This window comes from Anthonomus grandis, chromosome 2 (genome assembly GCF_022605725.1).
Source record: "Anthonomus grandis grandis chromosome 2, icAntGran1.3, whole genome shotgun sequence".
NCBI lineage: Eukaryota > Metazoa > Arthropoda > Insecta > Coleoptera > Curculionidae > Anthonomus > Anthonomus grandis.
Genome location: NC_065547.1, coordinates 12,251,967 through 12,275,688, shown reverse-complemented (window position 1 = coordinate 12,275,688; position 23,722 = coordinate 12,251,967). Strand labels below are relative to the sequence as shown.

The 23,722-nt window shown below is 28.3% G+C and overlaps 1 protein-coding gene and 1 long non-coding RNA gene across 5 annotated transcripts in view; one reads left to right on the top strand and one right to left on the bottom strand.

Annotated features, from left to right (window-relative positions):
• LOC126750535 (limbic system-associated membrane protein-like) overlaps positions 1–23,722 on the bottom strand; it is a 524,620-nt gene that overhangs the window by 430,634 nt on the left and 70,264 nt on the right. For 3 of the 4 annotated variants that reach the window (XM_050460178.1, XM_050460174.1, XM_050460176.1), the window contains exon 2: positions 11,185–11,321. In XM_050460178.1, coding sequence (XP_050316135.1) covers positions 11,185–11,230 — 46 coding nt within the window. In that variant the 5' untranslated portion in view covers positions 11,231–11,321. Of the gene's footprint in view, positions 1–11,184; positions 11,322–11,498; positions 11,611–23,722 lie in introns of those variants that run through there. The other variant, XM_050460177.1, reaches the window with a different exon arrangement.
• On the top strand, positions 7,022–7,402 carry LOC126750542 (uncharacterized). The gene is made up of 3 exons (XR_007665751.1): positions 7,022–7,106; positions 7,237–7,287; positions 7,351–7,402. It is a non-coding gene; the product is annotated as an uncharacterized LOC126750542 (long non-coding RNA).

The following is a 23,722-nucleotide window of genomic DNA, read 5'->3' as shown; positions in this document are numbered from 1 at the left end:
TGAAACCGAAGGCAAAACATGGAAATTCCATATTTTTTTGAAATTGCATCGAATTAAGTACACGTTGAACGCCACGTGCCCACCAGTGGACATGTTAATTTTTTATAGTGATCACCGGTGGTCATTAGTGATTTTAGTTGCTATGACAATATGACCACCCGTGGGCACACTACGAATTATATTTGGAGACCGCGTGCTCATCGGTGGGAACGTTTTGCTTATATTTAGCATTTTAAATATAAACTTTGGTCCCAGAATGTAATCTTTTTTTAATTGAACTTGGTAGTTTGGTCTGACAATGTACAAAAAAATACTGGGTAATTCTTAGGAAATAAAACATTATTTTCCGACTGAAAGTTTATATTGACAGTTATCAAGTCATAATATTTGTAAAAATTAAAGAAATATATATTTTGAACAAAAAATAAGTAACTGAAAAAACATTCTAAACCAAATTAACATTATTCTTAAGCAATTTCACAAAAATAATTTACTTATGGTCATTAAAACATGGTTTACACATTGGTTGTTGACATTTCTGACAAATAGTGTTCACCTTTTTAGCATTTTTTCGGGCATAGGCTGAATTATGCTGTCTTGACATATTTGAATAACAGACTTTACATCTCTTTCTAGTCACTCTCTTTTGACCCTCCACTTGTGTGAACTTGTCTTTGGGACTCTCTAGAAGTTGATGGGCGAGCAGCTAATGGCATATCCAAATTATCAGTAGATTCTACCAGGGCCGAAGCAATAGATTCTCTAAATCGGGTTATATTCATTTTTTTGTTATTTACCTTGTTAAATACATGTAAGGCATTTACAACTGTCGTAGCAGTTATTAAATGAAAAAGTACACGTTTATACCATTAGGGCGACAGTAGGGGGCATAGGCTGCCATCTGATCTGAAAGATCGATAAATGTTTTCCCTTTGTTGTAGTTTAACACAACAGCTGGTTTGGTATACATTTTCCCTTTTTTTTAAAAAGTTGTAACTGAATCGTCATGTTTGGTACTAAGCATCAACACATCCCGTTTGTCTTTTCATTTTAGTACTACTGTTTTTCTTTCATTCTGTCTTGCAATTACTTCTCCTTTTTTTAATGTTGCTTTAGTAACTTCTGGAGGATTGCCTTTTCGATTGGTTCTTAACGTTCCAACGAGATGGGTCTTCTGCTCTATCATTTTATCGGCTAACAAGATACTTGTATACCAATTGCCCGTAAAGTGTGTTCTTCCTGAATTTAAGAGGCCATCCATCAATTCAGTTTTAACTTTTTTTGAGACTGCTATATCATCGGTCTTCTCCTTGCCTGTATAGACTTTAAATGCCCAAGTTTATCCTCCTGTTACACAAAGCTTAAAAACTTTAACGCCGTATCTGTGTCTTTTATTCGGTATGTATTGCCTAAAATGTATTCTTCCTCGAAATGGCACATTGCTTTCATCGATACAAACAATATCTTCTGGAATATATGCTTCTTGAAACTTGTACTGGATCATCTTTAGGGCGTTACTTATCTTATAAAGGCAATTATCCATATCTCTTGGACTTTCGTTATCACAAGTATGAAACATGCTTAATATGTTTTCGAATCTATTTCGGCTCATTATTTTAGGAATATTATTTTGATACAGGACACCCTTAGACCAATAATCCCTTAATAATTCCTAAAAATTTACGCATTTCCAAATGATCGGTATCAACTCACTTTGCAATTCTTTCTTTACCTGATTGCCGGAGTTTGTAATACCGATAATATTTTGTGAAGCAAATCTGTTGGTTTTCGTAACAAACAGATTTATTATATCGTCATTTATGAAATAGTTAAAAAAATCCACAGGATCTTTTCCAGCTAACTCAACAGCTATGGCGGAATTTACTCCTGTATTGTTCGGAAATGTATCGAATGTTAAACGGTCTCCAGTTACAGGCTTCCATCTCCGGCCATTTATAAGATTCGCTAAAGGAACAACATCATCCGGATCTTCATCCGAATTATTTCCTCCATCTTCCGTATCAGATTCTGAATCAAAGCTGCTCTCCTCCGGTTCAAAATCTCGATCATTGATTGAATCATCCGAAAATCCTGTTATTATTTTCTTATCAGTCAAATTTTCTAATTCAGCGGCAAGTTCAGCATCTGTTAAGCGTCTTCCAGTCATTTTTAATTAATTCTGTAACAAATAATTAATTTGTAAAACAAAAACCTAAACAAAACATAAAATTAAAATAAAAAAAGCAGTATGCCCACCGATGAACACTTGGTCCCAAGATGTAAAATTACATTCTAGGACCAAGTGACCATCGGTGGATCATGAAAAAAAGTAAGTAAAGATACCATAATAAGAAAATATTTATCAAAAATAATTACTCTAAGGTCATACCAGGTCCAAAATATCGATAAAACTAAATAACAAATATTAATCCTGACAAGCGACACAAGAAATGTCCACCCGTGACCACGAGGTCCCCTGCCTGATTTTAATGATGACCACCGGTGAGCACGTGGCGTTCAACGTGTTAAGTAAAAACACTTTATTAACTGCGCAATATTATTTTAAAAAAATTTCCAAAAAGTGATTTTTAAAACTAATGAAGCTATTAAAAAAATCTGGCTTCTGCATAACCAATACAATAAGCAGGGAGTAAGCGGTCCTTAAAAGCATCTCTCACAGATAAAAGTAATTAATATTATACAGAGTTATTCCTCATAATACCACTCAAGTATATTTTATAAAACCAAGTTATAACATCAAGAAAACATATTGATTAACATCGAGATATAAATAAAATAATAAATTGTATTTGATTATATGACATAAATACGTTACAATTTGATATAAGCAAGAGAAAATAAATACAGGAATCTCATAAATAAAAGGGCATTATTTAATTTTAATATCGGCCATCAAGTCTGGTGTCATGAACGTAAAACAACCCATAAATATTCAATGAAAGCAGCTCCCCGATTCGGTACAAATCGAATTTGAAAAGCACTCAGCGACAAATTTTCCTGATTCGTCACTCGACATGAAAACAATTTGTAATCCATAATACCTGAAGAAAATGAGTTTTACCACGCGATAGATTTTTAACACCGTGAGGTTTTTTAGTGTATTTTATCCATAACAGTAACATTAAAAAGTTAGTTCGAGGCTGACTCCGTTCCCATCCAAGCTAAAAATTTAATATAAAGTTCCCTTGCGTCTTTCTTGAACTTTACAAACAACTCGGATAAGTCAATTTTCCTTTTGTTGATGACATAAAAATAGAAACTTTTACGCAATTTAACAAGTAATTAATATTATCTTAAAAGGCAAGTTAACCAACGTGTTATTTTAGAATCTCAAATTCTCCCTCCGGGAGGAAAGGGGGCTATCTCGTCGTTACAAAAACACGATAAATTAATTAACAAACTTACATCTTTGGGTTTCTCCCCCTCTTTTCCGTTATAATATAAAAGTTCCGGGAGGCTTTTTTAAATTTAGATGCTGGTACAGAGGATGTGATTTACTGTTAAGGGCTTATTAAGGAAGTTTTTCGGTAATAGGGTTCCTAATTGAGGTATGGGGGTGAAAAGAAAAAGTTTATTATTGGTTAACTTTTATTACTTTTCACCTCCGAGTAATGACCTCTAAGAACAGCCTTTTTTATATATAGATTATACATAGTTTTTCTTTTCAGGCAGATGCAGCCTGATGTTATAGTATAGCTTTATAAACTGTATTGATGTTTTTCCTTTATTTGTTGAAGGCAGTTGCCATAAACTCGATCTATAAATTTTTCAGAATTTAAAAACTTTTAACTTTATAAAATTAAAAGAAACTTATTTAGAAGACGTTTTTCCTAAAATCAGGCGTGTAAAATTTCTTCCAAGCACTTAAAGACAATTTTAACGGAATATAGAAAAAACACTTTATCAACTACCTAAAATTATTTAAAAAAAAAGGACATAATGCAATTCAAGATTTTTATTTTTAAAGCTTTTGAATAAATAAATTAAAAAAAGTTAATTTTATGTCGTTTATATTTAACTAGCTAATTTTAGCTTTTTCTGGAATGTTTGAAAAATTACTTTCAGAGTTTTAAAGATATTAAAAAATTACTAAAAAATTATTTTAACAAACTAGCTACATTGCCTGGAAAAATCTAAATAAAAGCCTTAAATTTAATTGTGTTAGCAGTTCTTTTTCTTGGATTCTTAAAATTGTTGACAGATGATTTAGATTTATTGCCTCAAAAATTTAAAAAAAAATGCTTCTTTTTAGGAAGTATTGGGAACAGCTTAAAAAATCTAGAAAACTACTTAAAAACAAATTTAAAAAATTAGTTTTAACGGTCTGGAAAAGTTAACAAAAAATTGCCTTATGCTGTAGACCTTTTTGGAGTCACAAAATTATTCACAAAGAAGAGTTTACCTGAAAAAATTTAAAAATTATTTTTTTAATAAAATCAGAAAATTATTTGAAAAGGGATAGAAAAAGTTGCTTTAACTGCGTGAAGAAATATAAACAAATTGCTTTAAATTTAAACTAAATGCTTTTTAGAATTTACGGAATAGCTAAACAGACTAGAGATAATATTTGTTTTTTTCTTCGAAGATTGAAAAACGACTTTGAAAAGCTCTGAAGATCCAAATAATTAAGTTACACTGACATCATAGAAAACGTCGACTACCTAAGCAACAGAATATTGAAACTCATACTTACTTTCACTAAAGGCCCACTGTATCTTGTATCTACGCTTCGGACATATCTGAACTAAAGAAGGAATCAGATACTGTTTACGAGAAGCTACAAAATACTATTTATCTAATTAACAGTAATGGAAATTTGTGAAACTAAATGGAGATTCACAAAATAGTTTTTCGAAAGTTCGTCATAGAGAGGCGTCAATGAATAAAGCAAAGACCAATATAGATTGAAAAATACAACATAAAATCATTGGATGACAACTGCACCAAATATCTAGATGAAAGCAGACTAATTGGACGACTTATATTGAGAAACATATTAGACAAAAATGTGGAAAACATTTGGAACATGCTGGAATATAAATAAGGGATGTATACAAGAAGCAACTGACGAATTAATAGGGAAAATAACCATAAACCTAAACTCGCGAAACCAAGCCTTGGTTGTAGGAAGTAAAAAGGCTGACCGAGGAAAAAAAGGAGCTTACCATGTAAAAATACACTAACAGAGGAAAATGTAATAACATAAAGAAACATGAAAAAAAGTCAACGCAATTAAAAGAATCAAAAGTGAATACTGGGAGACATTCCCACAAGGAATACGATATTTATGGATAGGAAACAGCAGAAGAGATCATGAATAGATTAGTGATTACAAAGGAGGAAGTAAGTGTGAAGAATAAAAACCTAAAAAACAAAAAAGCTTTGGGAGTAGATAACATCCCCAATAAACTGATAGAATATAGAGATAAAGAACTAGAAAGAAAATTAATTGATCTGCTTAACAAAATAATAACTATATTTAGCATACTGACAGACTGGTACAAAAGTATCACTATACCAATTTATAATTAGGGACAAAAAATTAAATTAAAAAACAGACATAATCCTGCTTTGTAAAATTTTCTTGGAATTTTTAAAAATAAAAATTCCTGGCAATTAAATCCTTTTTTATATTCATCATTTTTAAAGCTTAGCGCGGCTTTATCTTAGACTTCGGGTATTTTTTATCTTCTTCCAGGCAGTTTAGGCATTTTTTTTTAAATAGTAGTATTTTTCGAAATTGTTCAAGTAATTTCCGAATATTTTCAGACAAAACAAAAAGAAATTTTTGGAATTTTTCCAGGCAATCAAATGCATATTTGTTATATTTATCATTTTGTAAATTAAAAAAGGCTTTTTTTAATTCGTTTTTACGTAATTATCTGGATCTCTTAAGCTCCTATATTTATTTCCAAAAAAAAATTATTAGATATGTTTTTAATAATTCTCTCATTAATTAAGTTAGCAGCTAAATTCATTTATTACTTTTTCTTTTAAATTTTAATCTAAATGAGTTCAAATGGATATTTTTAGTGATTTTCTAATTTTTTCAGGCAGCTAAAGCCATTTAATTTACTCTTTTTTTATACCTAAAATATGCCATAATTTCCAGATAATTTTCTGTTTTTTTTTCGAGCAATCCTAACTATTTTTTACTATTTCCTTAAATTTTTTTTGAATATTATTACTATTTACAGCAGAAAAAGGACTTTACTATGAACAAGCTTTTTCGTATTTTTTTCCACAAAGATAAAATGAAGCTATTAATGCAAAAAGGTGTTAACATCCATTTATATTAGTTAGTAAAAAGTTTTTAGATGGCAGTAATAACCCCAAAAAATTATATAAAAAAGGAGTTAATATCCCATTATCGCACTTTCTGAAGCGCATAAAGGTGTTAACTCGCAACGTTTCTGCAAGAAGGTGTCAACAGAGTAGTTAACACCTTTTTGCAGAACACGCAGAAGCATTATTCGTTAGTCGTTTAGCACGCGTTCTTCCGTACTGTTGTATTTGTTTTTGGTGAAAATCTATTTTGGTGAAGATAAATATTAAATATTTCTAACCTAATTTTGATCGCAATATTGGTGAGAGGATGAACCAAAATAGCAGAACCAAGCGTATCTTAGCGCTGGCACTTCGGGAATATCAAGAAGAGGAACCGTTTCAAGATTCTGGTTCTGGATTATGGTAAGTTTTTAAATATGTATGTATAACAACTCGGTTCTTATTTTTTGTTTACATTTTTTATACATATCTGTAATTATATTTTTTTATTTGCTTTGGTAACGATTGTTTTAGATAAGAGATATTATCACCGCCTATCCAGTTTAGTTTTTTGTTTTCAGAATCTTATTCATCTGAGGAAGTGCATGTTTTAGGAGTAAAAAGAGCAAGATATTTTTTGGGTATATTGACTGTAGTAAATATTCCAAAAAGACAATTTTCTTATTAGTTTTTTTTATTAGATACTGGAAATTCTTGTAATATTGAAAGTACTCAAAAATCTGTTCAAGCACTCGACAAGGAAAACGATTATACAGATGAAGGTCTTCTAATTACTCAGGAAATTGGGAACAACAATGGTAATTCTTATATAAAAATGTTTAAAACTCTTAGTTCTCTATAATAAGCAAAAACTTATAAACAAAACTAACAAATATTTTTTTAACTTGATCTTTAAACGAAAAATAAAAAAAATTAAATATTTTTCAGAAATGGAAGAAATGGTTTTTCCTGCTGAAGAACTTAACTTTGAAATACAAGGTAATTTTTTTTGAGGACAAAGTAATTCTAGAATGATTTTTAAGAATAATTTAATATTTTTAGATATGCATGAAATAGTTCCTTTTGTTGAAGATAGACAGAACGTTGAAGGTATTTTTTTAATATTTTTAAATAGGCAGTTATTATAAAAAATATTTTTTTAGATATGGAATAATTACTGGTTTCTGCTGAAGAGGCAAATAATTTTATCATAGAAGGTATATTTTTTTTACAAAAATAGACGTAACAGGTATTATTTAAAACAAAGTTTTAGATTCGATTCGAACAAAAAAAAATTTTAGAAAAGTTATAGCAAAACCAGAAACTTGGAAGAGAAATAAAAAAAATAATAGGGCTGCTGGAAAATCATATACAGACTATAAACGTCAGGTGGAGCCAGCTAAAGTGTCAAGTGTAGGTAAGATGTTGTGTAAAGAAAATTGTCGACTAAAATGCGATTAACGTTTCACGGATGAAGACAGAAGCTTACTGTTTAACCAGTACTATGCATTACAAACTGACGAGAAAAATTTATACTTATTTAGTTTGATAAAACCCACTAAAGTAAAGAGGCCCACGTTACATGCAGTTCGCTCCAAATCTTACGAGTATTTTTTTTAAAATAAATGGAGAGTCTCGAAAGGTTTGTAAAGAGGCGGTTTTATCTATGCTTGACATTGGCAGAAAAAAATTTGATTTGATTCCAAATCAAATAACAGCTGGTAAAACAACTCCAAAAAGAGATGAAGGAGGTCATCACCACAATCGGCCTAAAGCCATACCTGCAGAAACCAAAATGATTGTTCATGAACATATCAAGTCTTTCCCAGCAGAAATGTCCCACTATTCTCGTAATAAGAACCCTTCTCGGCTGTATTTATCACCCACCTTATCAATAAATAAGATGTACGAGTTATACAAAGCCTACTGTGTTGAAAGAAAACTGGAGACTGTTGTGTCAAAAGTAATGTACAGGAAAATATTTGTTGAAGATTTCAACTTAGGATTTGGTACTTTACGATCGGATACTTGCAAAGTGTGCGACTCTGGTGAAGCAACAGATGAACATTCTGCGAAATTTAAAAAAGCCTTTGAACAACAAAAAAATATGGAACTCGCCAAAACTAATAACAATGTTCTATACATTACTTTTGACATGCAGAAAACTATGCCGTTGCCCGAAATTTCAACTAGCATTGCATTTTATTTGAGACAGATATAGATACTTTAGAACTTAGAAGTGCACGTTATTAGCACAAACGGCAGGGGGTATTTTCATCTTTGGACAGAAGACAAGAGAGGTCGTGAACCTGAAGAACTTGGAAGTTCTCTACTAGCGTTCCTAACTAATCTGGAACCACGACAAAAATATCTTGTAGCCTGGAGTGACTCAGCAGGTAGTCAAAACAGAAACTGGTTTATTATATGTCTTTGGCATTACCTTATACAGCAAGGAGTTTTTGAAACAATAGAACATAAGTTTCCTGAAGTGGGCCATACATTTATGGATTCTGATCGAGATTTTGCAGCTGTTGAAAAAGAAGTAAGAAAACATCAGAATATTTACACAGTTGATCAGTATGTAAACACCATGGTAGAGTGCAGAAAAAAACTCCATTTTAAATCATTAGAATAGAGGATAAGTTTGTGGATATTAAACAACTGGCTAATAAATTAAAATTAGTAAATAAAAAAAAACTCAGAGTGGTGAAAAAATATTGGTTAAGGTAATGTAAAGTGGATAAAATAAAATAAAAAATGTAAAGCAATGTAAAGTGGATAAAAATTTCAGAATTTGGTAAAACAAAATATAGATATTCCATAAGTGATGAAGAAAGTTGGAAAGAATTTTCCATTCCAAAAGGCAAAGGTACTACAACTCGCCAGTCAACTTCAACTACATCTGAGCTATTATTATCGCCCGTTGATAAAAGTAGGCTGATAGCATCTAAAAAATACGAAAATATCCAACAGCAAATGGCATACATTCCCGAGAACTTCCGGGCTTTTTACCTTGGCCTCAGAAAAGAAGACGAAGATTAATTATTTTCCTTATTTACTTTAAATTACAGTTTTGTAGCTTTTTTTTTAAAAATAAATTTTTTGAACTCCTTTTTTCATTTTTTACTCACATTTTTTTCCTAATTTTTATGACTATCCTCTAACTTTCTTGAATAATAGAAGTTTGTGTGCTATAAAAAAATGTTGGCCTTACTTACTTAACACTTGTTCTTGTAAAATGAAAATTAAATTAATAGCAAAAAAGTTCCATTCAATAAACTTTGACCCTAATTATCTCAAGATGTATAATTTGTTAGTTAACACCTTCTTGCATTAATAGCTTCAAGTAATTTACAATTTTTTCAGACATCTAGAGCCATCTTTTATTTTTTCTTAAAAAAAGATATCTTAAAAGATTTTTATAGTAATAGATCTATAGTCAATAAATTTTGACAAGACTTTTTAGTTTTTAGTTTTAGTAACTGCTTACAAGGAACTAGAAATTTCCAAAAATTCTGCAGTTGATTAAATCTTTAGGAAAAACATTTCCAACATTTATTTACAAAACCATTTTGAAAATTAAAAAAGCTTTTTTTTCCTTTTTTATGTAATTGCGTAGATCTTTCAAGCTTTTAAATTCATTACAAAAAAAAGGAAAAAAATTCTTCTATTAATTTAGTTAGTTTTTACATAGATTATTTACATCTAGAGCCATCTATTATTTTCTTTCAAAAATAGACATCTCAATGGATTTTGATAGTAATAGATCTATAGTCAATAAACTTTGACAGGATTTTTTTGCTATTAATTTTAGTAATTGCTTACAAAGAACTAGAACTTTCTAAAAATCTGACATTTAATTAAATTTTCAGGAAAAATATTTACAACATTTTATTTATACAACCATTTTGTGACTTAAAAATGCCCTTTTTTTAAACTGCTTTTTATGTAATTGTGTGGATCTTCCGAGCTCTTCAATTCATTTCCAAAAAAATGTAATACACATGTTTTTAACAATTCTTCTATTAATTTAGTTAGCAGCTAAATTAATTTATTACTTGTTCCAGGTAATAAAAGAAATATATTTTAATAGTAGAGTTCAGATGAATTTCTCCTAGTTATTTTCAAATTTTTTCAGGCAGTTAAAGTCATATAAAATTTACATTTTTTATATCTAAAAAATTTCCAAATATTTTTTTTTTCGAGCAAATATAACTATTTTTGCTTTTTCCTTAACTTTTTTTTGATTATTATTACTATCTATAGCAAACAAAGGATCTTACTACGAACAAGCTTTTATGAAGTTTTTTTTCACATAGATAAAACAATTTAGCTTTTTCTTCAGACATCCAAGGCGATCTATTATTTTCTCTCAGAAAGAGAAATATTAATAGATCTATAGGGAGTAAATTTTGACAAGACTTTTTATTTTTAGTTAATGCTTACAAAGAATTAGAACTTCCCAATAATTCTACATTTAATTAAATCTTTAGGAAAACATATACCAATTTTTCAAATATAATTTCTACGTAAAATATTTAAACGTTTTTTTTACTCAATTTAATGTCTCCGCTTATCCCAACCGCCTAGGCGACAGCTGCCATTCAAAACTCACAAATATCCCCATAGTAAGTAATTTTAAAATTTCAGCTTTACAGGCGAAAAATAACACCATAAAGGAGCCAATTTTTCAGTACACTAATCAAAGGTTTTCCGCCTTTATGTCTAACGACATTTATATTAAAAATTTCCCTCGGAACTCTTTTTTTATCCTTTTTTTCTCTGTTCCTCGTCGTCTTATTACAAAAAGTTTTAATTTTAAAATTTTTAAAGGCGCCGATATTTACCGACACATTCTGTGTTTATTTTTAAATATATTTTTAATGGTTGACTTACCTTTGAACAGAGTGGCACCGAATACTATAAATATCAAGAACTGCATTTTCTTGGTTCTGTAGGAACGAACGGGAATTTCTTGATTTAGCAAGTTAGTTGCGGTTTGGCATCCTTAAGAATGTTAATTAGAATTTCATCTGAAAGAGAACAAGATAATTTGTTAGTCTAAATTAAACTAAGTAACAGTCCTAGTGAAACATGACGTTTATCTGTCAATGTTTGTCACTGTTAAAATCAGGACTATCATCTTATAAAATTAATTTTATTATGTATTGTGGTAAATATGTTTGATTTATAGAATAATTAAAGTTAACCTGAGAAGGCATCATGTCATGAAGTCAAATTGATAAATTAATCCTTTTAGATCTAAATATGGTTTTAATTTTAATGTCACCGGTCAAATATCCATGTGAAAATTGACGTTTAGCTTATTGATTATCTATCAGTACTTGTCACTGTAAAGTCAGGACAGTATTTTATGAAATGGGTTTTGTAGTGTATTATAATTTTCAGGCATAAAATAGAAATTAATTAAATTCAAACAAATATTCAGGATTCTATGATTGAAGAATAATTCATGATCTTGTCAAGCCTCAATACGGTTCTGATTTAAGTGTCACTCATCAAAAACCATATTAAAATTAACGTTTTAGGTCATTGATTGTCCGTTAATACTTGTTGCTATAAAAATCAGGATCGTATTTTAGTAAAATGGGTCTTATAGTGTATCGCAATGTATGGGTTTAAAAATTAAACTAATTAAAATTCCCCCGAAAATTCACCATTTTATGATTGAAGATTCCTCCATAGTAATCCTGTCCTTTCAGGCCTAAATACGGTTAAAATTTTAGTGTTACCTGTTAAAAATACAAGTGACAATTGACGTTTATTTTATTCGGTAATGATCGTTAGTGTAAAAATAAGGACTGTACTATAATAAATAGATTTGCTATGTAATGTTAATTTGCAGAATAAAAAACTATTTTCACTCCATTTTATGTTTGAAAATTTTGGATTTTGCCAACTTTTATAACTAAACTAATTTTAAACATTAATTAAACCTAAATACGGCTTTGATTTTAATGTCATCTACCAATAGCCTAATTTTGACATTGAGCTTATTCATTGTCATTGTGTCTTGGTTAAATACCAATAATATGTAAATCAGTATTAGACTTTGATAAAATTACTGTAATACTTACATTTCAATTTTAGAACAAATGCTCGTATTCTTTTAGAATTTTAAGCTTAAATCCAAAATGTTTTAAATTTATCGACTTAAAATTTTAATTTTACGATAAAATTTATATAGTCTGGAGCAATATGCTTTTTTATTCTTTATTCTTAGTTTTTTAAAACCAATTTTATTAATAGATGTTATTTTTTCATCAGTGGAAATTTTAATTAAAAAATTAATATTTTGTGTCTTAATAATAAAGTTTCCCATTCATCATCTTAAATGCGGCTCTGATTTAAATGTTAGCTGTCAACAGCCTAAAAGTTACATTTAGTTTAATTTCATTATTTGTCGTTGCCACTTGGTTAAATTCCCTTGACATGGAAATCAGAATCGGAATTTAATAAAATTACTGTAATCCTTAAAATTAAAATTTTGTGTCAATTTGATTTTGTTTCAAAATTTTTATTTCTTTTAAATCCCAAATTTATCATATAATTTATTTATTATATAATTTATCCCAAAGATTTAAATTACTAATTATCAACTTAAAATTCAATTTTGACTTTTTTAGTCTTACAATTTTTAAATTGTGCTTTTGATTTATTATCGTAACAATTTTAGATAATATTTTTATCTTATTATTTAGAATATTTTAAATTTTAATTTAAGAAGTTCAAAAATTTAAAACCTTAGACTCTGAAATTTTGAAATTAATTTTATTTCACTGTATAGAAATCGTTTTCTAAAATGAGTTTCTTAAAATGTTGACATTTCTTCTTTCAATTCTTTGAAATTATATATCGACGGGTTTTTGACAAAACATTGGAGGCGACAAAAAGTTCATAAATTGCTTTTTTTGGACAAGCTGTTGCCTATGATAAAATACGCATTAGTAGTACTTTCCATGTCTTTAATATTCACTATAAACGGCCAAAATCAATATTTACTTGATAGTAACCACCAATTATTTCCAGACGCTTTTTAAAATGTCACTATTTTTATCATATGAGCCAACATGTTTCTGACAAAAGATCGTATGCGCCGTAAAATCGCGATGGTTACGATTTTGTTATTGTCGCTTGCGATAATTCTTTTACCCCCTTTCGTCGCCTAACGGCGATACAATTTTGTAAAGGCACGTTTATTTTGTCATTCCACTAGTTTTTATGGTATTGCAAAGTGCATTATCGTCCGTTTACGCAATATTTATCAGCAAATTATTATCAGTTTATTTACCTAATTTGCTCTGGTAATCCTAAACTTACTTTTGCTGCATTTGAGTACAAGATTTAAATAGTGTAAATTTTAAGGCCATTTTTTCTTAAATTAGAAGTTTTTTAACATTTTGCAGTTATCAAAAATTCGTGTTTAAGATTAGAAAGTTTGTTTTACATTTTTTTTCATTATAAAAGTTGTTTTTTGTTTATTTAGATGGCCCATTCAAGAGGCTACCGCATAGACATGATGGCTTTAAAAGATGTCGACGCGGCAACTCAAAATAATCCTACAAATCATGCAGAATCAGAGAATAATTTGCAAAATGAATATGCTCTTTTAAGTCCAGTATAATGCAGTAATAGCATTGAAGCAGAAGATCTAGATCCTAGCAGTATGGGTTTCGAACAAGATCAGGCAAATGCATCTTTTTTTGATATTGATAATATTCCGATAATAATGGTGGATGATTTTTCTGCAACAGTTGACATCGCAACGGATAAACGTCATAGGAAACTACGTTCCACTTAAGCCTGTAAATTTAAAAGATCTAGGGGAAGCTGCTAATAATGCTTATTTTATTCGTAATATTATAAGACCAATCATACCGAATAAATTGGTAGACTACTCATCCAGTTCAGAATCAGAAAACGATAAAAATAAAACTCCTAAAAAAATAGACGCGACTCTGACGAATATTCTTTTCATGAAGAAATAGATTCCAATATGAGCTTTTCTGATTCAGAAATATCAGATCGCAGATATGATATCACCTCAGACATTGTAGGAAGCGCAGGCATAAAGAAAACTAAAAAGGTATTAAAAAAATAGTAAAACAAACAGAAAGAGCATTAGGGGCTGGAAAAATGGCCCAAAAAAATCCTTGCAAAAATAAAAGATGTCAAAATGGATGTGCAGCAAAACTAACGGAGCAAGAGCGACATGAGATATTCGAATATTATTGGGGTTTAGGCAGTCGTTCCAAACAAAGGGTTTGGCTTCTACCATGCATAAAAAAACGGGAAGTAAAATTAAAATAAAATATAAGTTAAAAGTTACTTTAAGAGTTCAGAAGAAAAAACAACAAATTTCAATAAAAAATTTAAAAAAAATAGAAAAAAAAAACATTTCTTGTAAAATTCGAGGAATGTCGCTTACGATGTTTTGTCAAAAACCCATCGATATTTTATATACATATGTAGATATATATATTTTTTTAAATTTGACAGATTTTGATCTTTACTTTCAAAATAACTTTTTCTTAGAAGAAATATTAATCTACTATCTTAAAACTTGAATAATAATAATAATAATAATAATACTAATCATTATTTAGCAAAAAGCTACATAGATAAAATAAGACAAATAATTAATACATTATATGGTAGTTTCTTACAAAAACCTTAAAACATATGTACTGAATTTTAGATATATATAATTACCCTGAAATTATATATATCTAAAATTTCGAAACAGTTTTTTAAAATTTTACCCTAAAAAAATTAAACTGTAATATATAAAATATTTTGTTTCTTTTTTTAAATAAAAAAAAATATATTAAAAACGAATATAAAATTTAAACTCGTTACTTGATATTTTATATATCTAAAAATTCGTATTAGTTTTTTTTTATTTTAGCTTAAATTCTTAAAGAAATTTTTAATTTGCATCATATCAAAAATATTTCGTTTATTAAAATTATTTTAAAATAGGTCTAATAATTGCAAATTTTAGATTTTTATTCCTAAAATTCGAAAATGGTTTTTTAAAATTTAAGCTTAAATTTTGAAATTGCACAATATTAAAAATATATTATTTATAATATTTTTCTGAAATTTTAAATCAGTGTAACTATTACTAATATAGCAACTTAGTATTTTCTTAGAATTCTAATTTTAATTATTTAAATTTAAATTTTAAAATTGCATTATATTAAAAATATTTTGTTTTCCAAAAATTTTAAAATTGTGTTTTTCAAGAAGGAAACTCAAAATTTAGACTCGTTATCTTGAAATTTTATTAATTTTAAATTTAGAATTATTTTAATTTTAAATATCATTGGATCTTATCTTAAATTCCTAGAAAAATGTTGAAACTGGAAAATATCAAAAAATTCTATTTTTCAGTTAGTTCCAGTAAGTCTCACAATTGCAAAATTTTATTTTTATTTTCAAAAACTTTAAAAATCTTTTTTACTAAGAACGAAATATTTTGAATAAGTATTTTAAAATTTTAACCAAAACTTTTAAAAACATTTTTAAATTACATATTATTAGAATTATTTTATTTTCCTTATTAAAAAAAATGATCTTGGTTAAAAACTTTTAAAATTTTGTATTTTGCTAAACACGAATTTCAAAATTTAGACATATTATCTTCAAATTTTAAATATCTTAAATTTTGAATTAGTTTAACAATTGCAACATTTTTATTTTCATTATTCAACTGTTCAAATAAGTATTTTAAAACTTCAACCGAAATCCTTATAAGAATTTTGAAATTCCACTTTAATAAAATTATCTCCCTTTAATATGAATTCAATTTATCAATTGCAAAATTTTGATCTTAGTCCCAAAATTTAAAAATTGCATTTTACTAAACACGAAATATTCTGAAAATTTTAAATATTCAAAATGTCAAATAAATGTTTTGAAATGTTGACTTTAATTCTTAGAATTTTAAAATTTAGACTCATCTTAAAATTCTAAATATCCAAAATTTCAAACCAGTTTACCGGTTGCAAAAATTTTTATTTTAAATATCCGATTTTTTTGAATAATTATTTTAAATTTTCATCTAAAATTCTCAAAAGAATTTTGAAATTGCACATTATTATTATTCTTTTAACATATTATTTTCTTTTAATTTCAATTCAATCTAACCTTAACAAACTGTTGATCTTAGTCTTAAATTTTTAAAATTGTATTTTACTAAACACGAATCTTAAAATTTTAACATATTACCTTGAAATTTTAAACCTCCCAAATTTTAAATTAGTTTAACGATTTTAAAATTTCAACTAACGTTCTTAAAAGAATTTAGAAATTCCACTTAGTTCAAATTATTTTCTTTTAATTCAAATTCAATTTATTAATTGCAAAATTTTGATCCTAGTCCCAAAATTTAAAAACTGTATTTTACTAAACACGAATCTCAAAATTTAGATGTATAATAATCTTAAAATTTTAAATGTCCAAAATTGCAAACACATTTTTTTAAATGTTGACTTTGACTCTTAAAATTTTAAAATTTAAACTTATTTTGAAATTTTAATTATTGAACATTTCTAATCAGTTTAACTACTACAAAATTTTTATTTAAAATATCCAATTTTTTAATTAAGTCTTTTAAATTAAAATTTTAACTAAAATTCCTAAAAGAGTTTTGAAATTGCACGTTATTTAAATTATTTTCTTTTAATTCAATCTAACAGCTGCAAAATTTTGATTTTAGTCTCAAAATTTTAAATATTAAAAATTTTAAATAACTTTTTTGAAATGTTGACTTGGACTTCTAACATTTTATAATTTCACAGGAAGTTTACTTATAGGATTTTATTTTATTAATTTTTCAGAATTCTAAAATGTTGACTAAAAAGCAAATCCTAAGAATTTCAGCCCATATGTAACTTGACATTTTCATATATTTTTAATAACTTTTAGGTTACTAAATTTTAAGCCTGTTGGTGACATGAATTATTTTGTGAAAATGCTGTAATTTTAACTAACATTCCTGAGATACTAACTGAAAATTTCATAAATTTAAAAAAGTTTAAGTCGGGTTCAATTTCTTCCATGTGAATTAACCGACACATCTGAGAAATGACTCGAAATAAAAATTCAAATTAAAAAAAAATGTTATATCGGTTTTATTGAAAGAAAAAACCCATTAAGTTAATTGCCTTAAAAATATATAAATCAACTTTTTAAAATTACCCTTTAGAACTCAAACCCTTATTAAATCAACCCTTTCTTTCTTAACCTGAAAAAAAAACCATTAGCTTTTCAGATAATAAAAAAACAAATAAAAAATACGTTTATTGTTCTTAATTTTGTCGTGAATAAGCAAGAAAGTATTTATTTTATGTCCCTTAGTACATTGGAAACTTAATTAACATTCATCTCCATAAAAACATACAAAATTAATAACTCAGAAGCATTGTCCCAAACTTCCATCCAGAAAGTTAATAATATTAATTCCCAATTTCAATTTCAGCCCCTTTCATAAATATTAGAAAGAATTTTAGAGGGGATGTCATTCAAGACCCTAGACAGGTCTAGCATACGATAGGGAATTCGATAATACCATTTGGAATAATTCAAAAACATTACATGTCCTTCAAAATCTTAAAAATACGCGTCCAATTTCCGTTTTAATCATTCAGAGACTCATTCGGGGACGCATCATCTGGTTTTAATTTAAAAGAAAAAAAAAAAAGGAAGAAACAAAAACGTTGAAATACGACGTGTACAGAAATGAGTTCAAAGCAGGCGTCTCTCGTAATATATCTGTCGGTTTTCTCGGTTTCTTAAGGCGATTTTTTTTTATTTGAATAACATGATATTTGATATGAGAGAAATGTTGGGAATTGTGTAGTTTTAATTCCCGTAGGAGTTTACGATATTTTAGGTCTTTTTGACTGATAAGGCGTTATTAGATTTAGGAGAAAATGCCTACTGAGTTATTTTTTAAAGGTTATATAATTTATAGTAGCCAACAGTCAATCTAAATTTAGTTTTCCAGATTTTAGAAATTTTAGGTTTAACGTTTAATTTCCGTTTTTATTATTTAGAGACTCGTTAAGAGACTCGTTAAGAATTATAGGGTATTACATAAGTCGATTTTGTTAGTTTCTTTAGGAGATTTTTATTTGGAAACCATGTCATTTAATTTGAGAAAAAGTTTGGAAATTACATAGTTGTAGTTGCCGAAGAAATTTAAGATGTGTTAGGTATATTTAAGTAATAAGGCGTTATTTGATTTTAGGAAGAAATGTCTACTGGACCCTTCTTTTAAGATAAAAAATTAATAGCAGCCAAACCACCAATCTAGAAGATCAAATTCTTCAAACTGACTTTAAAATAATAAAATATTTAAAAAAAGTATTGTAACGAAATTTGGGAACACACTTTTATTGTCAACGTCAAAAGCACTAACCTAACTCGCCTTGACTGTCGTTTAATTGTTTCCAAGATAAAAACTGACTAAACAATTAAAACTGAATGAATTGTCACGAAGCGCGTCTTTTTTAAAACCCGATGGAACAGTTTCGAAATATTTAGAATTATCTTCATTGTTTTTGCCGAAAGATACCAATAATTTTAGGAGAATACTGACAGTCAAAGCAAGCAATTATACAAATTCTAGAAAATTAGAACTACAGGGATTTACAATAATATAACCTAAATAACCTAAATTGGGGCCAAAACGGGGCTCTCGAACAAGATGAATTACTTAAAAACTAAATACTATAGATAAAAATAATAAACCAAACGTAAGTAGAGTCCTAAAGAAACCCTACGAATCAACTTTAACTACATAATACTAATAAAATTATACAAAAACTAGCAAAATAATTAACGTATTTACATTTTCATAATAGTATATTAAAAAAATGCAGTAATATCATGAAAATTTGGAAGAAATACCATTAAAAGAAAGAGATATTTTTTTTTAACACTTGAGGCTTTTTTGTTATTAATTTTAAAAAGTGCATGCACAAATTCAAATATTTCTTTTACACCATATATCAAAAAAAGGCTAAACTGCTTAAAATAAAAAAAATAATTTAATCTATTAAAAAATATACTTAAGTTTTTGCGAAATGTCAGAAAATATCTTTCAAAATTAGGTGTATTAGTCTAAGATTTATTTCAAGGGCCTTAAACTTATTAACCTTTATCAGATTGATTTAACTGCCTGGACGAATTTATGAATTTCTCATTAAATAAAACTTAAAAAGTCCGATAAACTACAAAGAAAATTTAAATATAAAAAGTACTTAACTTTAACTGCATGAAAGAATAATCAGAAAAATTCAATATCACGAAAATTTTCCGTATTTAAAGGCTTTTTTTAACTACTTAAAGTACTTATTATTATTCCTAAGTTTTTTAAAATTTTCTAAGGGATTTGTAAAATTTGTTTTTAAGTACTGTAAAACCTCATAGCAGTGAAATAGTTCTTTAAATTTAATAGCGTCCAAGATTTTTTTTTCATGCAGTTGAAACGGCCTTCAAATCTCGAAATAGTATTTTCCAGGCAATTGACTTAATTTTTTGAGTTTGCATTTTATTGGATTTATAATTAATTTATATCCTTAATTTTATTTACAAAATATTAAATTCTTCCAAAAGGCAGTTACAGATTAAATTAATTTAACTTTTACCTCTAATTGTAGTTGGTTTTTTAAGAGTTTCAGGATTTTTTTTTAAATTAATTTTTTCAAAAAAATTTTTAAACAGTTAAATTTATTTTGTTTTCATTTCAAATGCGTCAAAAGAAAACCGAAAAAAATAATAATAAATAGTTTAATTATTTTTTCATATTTCAGGAAGTTGAAAGTGTTATTTAATTAAACTTAATAATTGCAGTTTTTTTAATTCATTTAGGTATTTAAAGTAATCTTTAATTTTTCAAGTATTTATATATGTCATAGTTAATTTTATCTTTTTTTTTAATTTTTCAGACAGTTTAAACATCATTATTAAATTAATGAAAAAATAATCGAGCTAAAATTAAACAAAAAAAATATAATACTACATACTTATAATTCAACAAATATACAGTGGACAGCAAAAATATGGAATAGATTAAATAAAAATAAATCGATGCGTGTTCGAAAAAACGCTCATACACGTCGATTATAATTTTTGGTTGCGCATTTTTTTAACAAACATTTTGTATATAGGGTGTCTTATGTAGCCGTTGTCAAAACCAATTTTTTTTATATAAATAGAATGCTTCATATGTTATTACATTTTTGGATTTTACACAAAATTATAAACATTTTAACGTATCACATATTATGCCCTTTTTCAACTGTTTTTAAAATACGCGGCTCTGAAAGTTGCTGCTTTTATAAATTTAAACGCCTTTAAAACTTACTCTATTAAAAATAGAAAAAAACGGATTTCATTTTTCTATTCTTCCTATTTTATACAATTTATTTTTTTTTTAAATGCGCAACAAAAAATTCAAATCGATATATGCGAGCGTTTTTTCAAACACTTTCACAATTATTTTTTAATAAATTTGTTCCATAGTTTTGCCGTTTACTGTATATAACATATTTTGACCAAACATGCGTACTTTTCAAATTCAAAAACTTAAGAAGAAAAAATATTATGTTAATACGGACTATCTAGAAAGAGCTGTTTTATTTTTCATTTAAATTTATTAATATTGCTAATAACTTCTCAGCTGTTTGATAATTTACCGACCGTATCTTCATGCCAAATGAAAAAGTTTTGGCAATGTCTGGTGTGCAGATATTATAGTCCAAGTTTTTTGTAAAGGTATAAAGTGTAGGCTTTTGTGAAAACTAAAACTTTATAGAAATATAAAAAATATACTCATTATACGATGCTTTCTAAGCAAATGTGCACCATGTTCATAAAGACCAGTGCCGCTCAAGGTTCTGAACTTACGTATTTATAGGATGAGTCGCTAGAAGTCAGAAGAAGCCCCCGAATTAATGATGCGACAAGAGAGTCAACTTTGGATGTGGACGTGAATAAAGAGTCAAACTATTCCCAAACTTGCTGAACATAATAAGTTACTTAGAATAAAGCACGGCATTGCCACGATGACTTTTTGGTGTAGTAAACCTTTCCGTTTGCCCAGTTTCTTAAAAATTTATAGAAACCTCATTGCAGCTTGCAATTTCATCGACGTAAATTTGGTTTTGAATAAATATTGAGCAAATTGATATATGTGGGCGTATTGCTTTGTTATGTCATTCGATTGATCGTTACGGAAAATAAGAAAAAGAAGGGGGGGAGAGACTTCTTTCTTGGAGAACTCCAAATTAAAAATAGAAGTATTAAAAACTTCTAAAAGGATGATTTTCTAATTTATTTAGTTTGTTTGTGATTTAAACCTACTGGTTTCTATCTGATATACAGGGTGTTCATTTGAAAACTTCCCACCATGGATTTATTAAAAACCACTTTTAAAAAAAAAACGCCGAAATACGTCAAAAGGTTTGTCAAGGGGGACAATTTTCTAACCTAAAATTACTTCACGCCCTTTCACCCATTGCCCCCCAGGGTCATCCCCTTAAAAATTTTAAATGGCAGGGGGTATCGAGTAATAGCTTGTTTAAAATGTCTTTCGAAGTCTTCTATAGGCCCTCTTCGCCCTATCCGTTTATCTGGAAACTCTTCGTTTAGCCATTGCCGAACGGGTAGAACATAGTGAGGAGAAGCGCCGGCTTGCTGGAAATATATTTTAGCCTCATCAAGTATAGGGTTTCCATCATCATCGATTTGGTTTTCAATGGATTCAGTGATAATGGATTGATGGTATTTTCCAACATATCCAAATAAATGTCTCCATTTAAATTTCCGTTAATAAATAATGTCCTAATCACTTTATTTCCTAAAATGCCTGCCCATACATTAATTTTTTGAGGGTACTGGGTATGCCTTTCTACCAATGCATGAGGATTTTCATTGCTTCAATATCTACAGTTATGCTTATTAATAAATCTATTTAGATAAAATGTGCATTCATCGCTGAAGCAGATATTCTTTACATGAATAGTATTATCATTAATCGCTTCGGTCATTTTTTCACAAAACTCAACTCGCCTATCGAAATCGTCTTCGGTATTTTCACTTCAACTCTTGCAATATTTTCATTTTGAATGGATGAAATTTATGAAGTTTGGTAACTGTATGAACAGAGCCTAATGAAATACCAGTGGCAGCAATAATCTTGCGTAATGAAGTATTAGGATTTATTCCAAAATGACCCAAAACTTCAACTTGAGCGGTTTCACCCAAAATTCGCCGATGATCACGTTTTTTATTTGCAACAGAACCAGTTTACAAGTTTCGAGTAACAATGTCCAAAACATACCTATGCGAAGTTATCTTCTCCGGATGATTAGGGTGGGCCGAAAATTTTTTTTTTTAATTGTAAAAAGCGCTATAGCAAAAAGGGTGCGTTTTTTCTAAAAAAATAATAAACAAAAAATTTACGCCAAAAAAAAAAATCCAGCTGGGCCCAGGGGCACTTCAAGGGGCTTTTTTTATTAATATTATTTTTTTAAAGGGCGCTACCAAAAAATACATTTGATTAAACCTCCTTATAACCCAAAAACATATTATAAAAAATAATAATTTTTAGCCGGGCCCATGACCAATTTTCTAAGCTGATAATATCGGTCTGCCCTCGTATATGATCTGCTTATTATTTTAAGGTCGTTGAGCTACACGCAGTCTCTATTGTAGGCCTCTATTTTGATGGGCGAAAGGATCAAACGCTTTCTATGGTGAATAACAAAAAAATTATTCAACAAGAAGAACACATTTCAATTATAAAAGAACCTGGTAATATATATTTCGCACATATATCTACAAAAGGAGCTTCTACTGCAGTAAATATTAAAAATGATCTTTTAAAATATTTAGAGAATTATCAGACGGATATAAGTTTTTTGTCTGTAATCGGTTGCGATGGAACGAACGTAAATACAGGATGGAAGGGAGGCATTATTCGTCTTATGGAAACTCATATCGGAAGACCCCTTCAGTGGAGTATATGTCTTCTCCATACCAATGAATTGCCTTTACGTCATCTTCTTCAAAATTCTTCTTCAAAAGGGACCTTACAGTTTTTCAGGGCCAGTGGGTTTGCTACTAAAAGACTGCCAACAAATGCCAATTGGGAGGAACTCCAGGTACAGATACCTCCGCGTGGTGGGTTCTGGGTTGATTAGTATAGTTTTATATTTAAAATTATACTAATCAAGCAAAAGGCTGCACGAATGCACGTGCACAATCATACAAATATGTTGATTTATGATATATATTTGATTTTTTTAAAAATGTCTTCGTTCATGGGGCGGGTTAAAATGCTTACTATTATCTTTAAATTTTTTCTGGGAATATAACAGATTAATTAAAAGATTTTAAG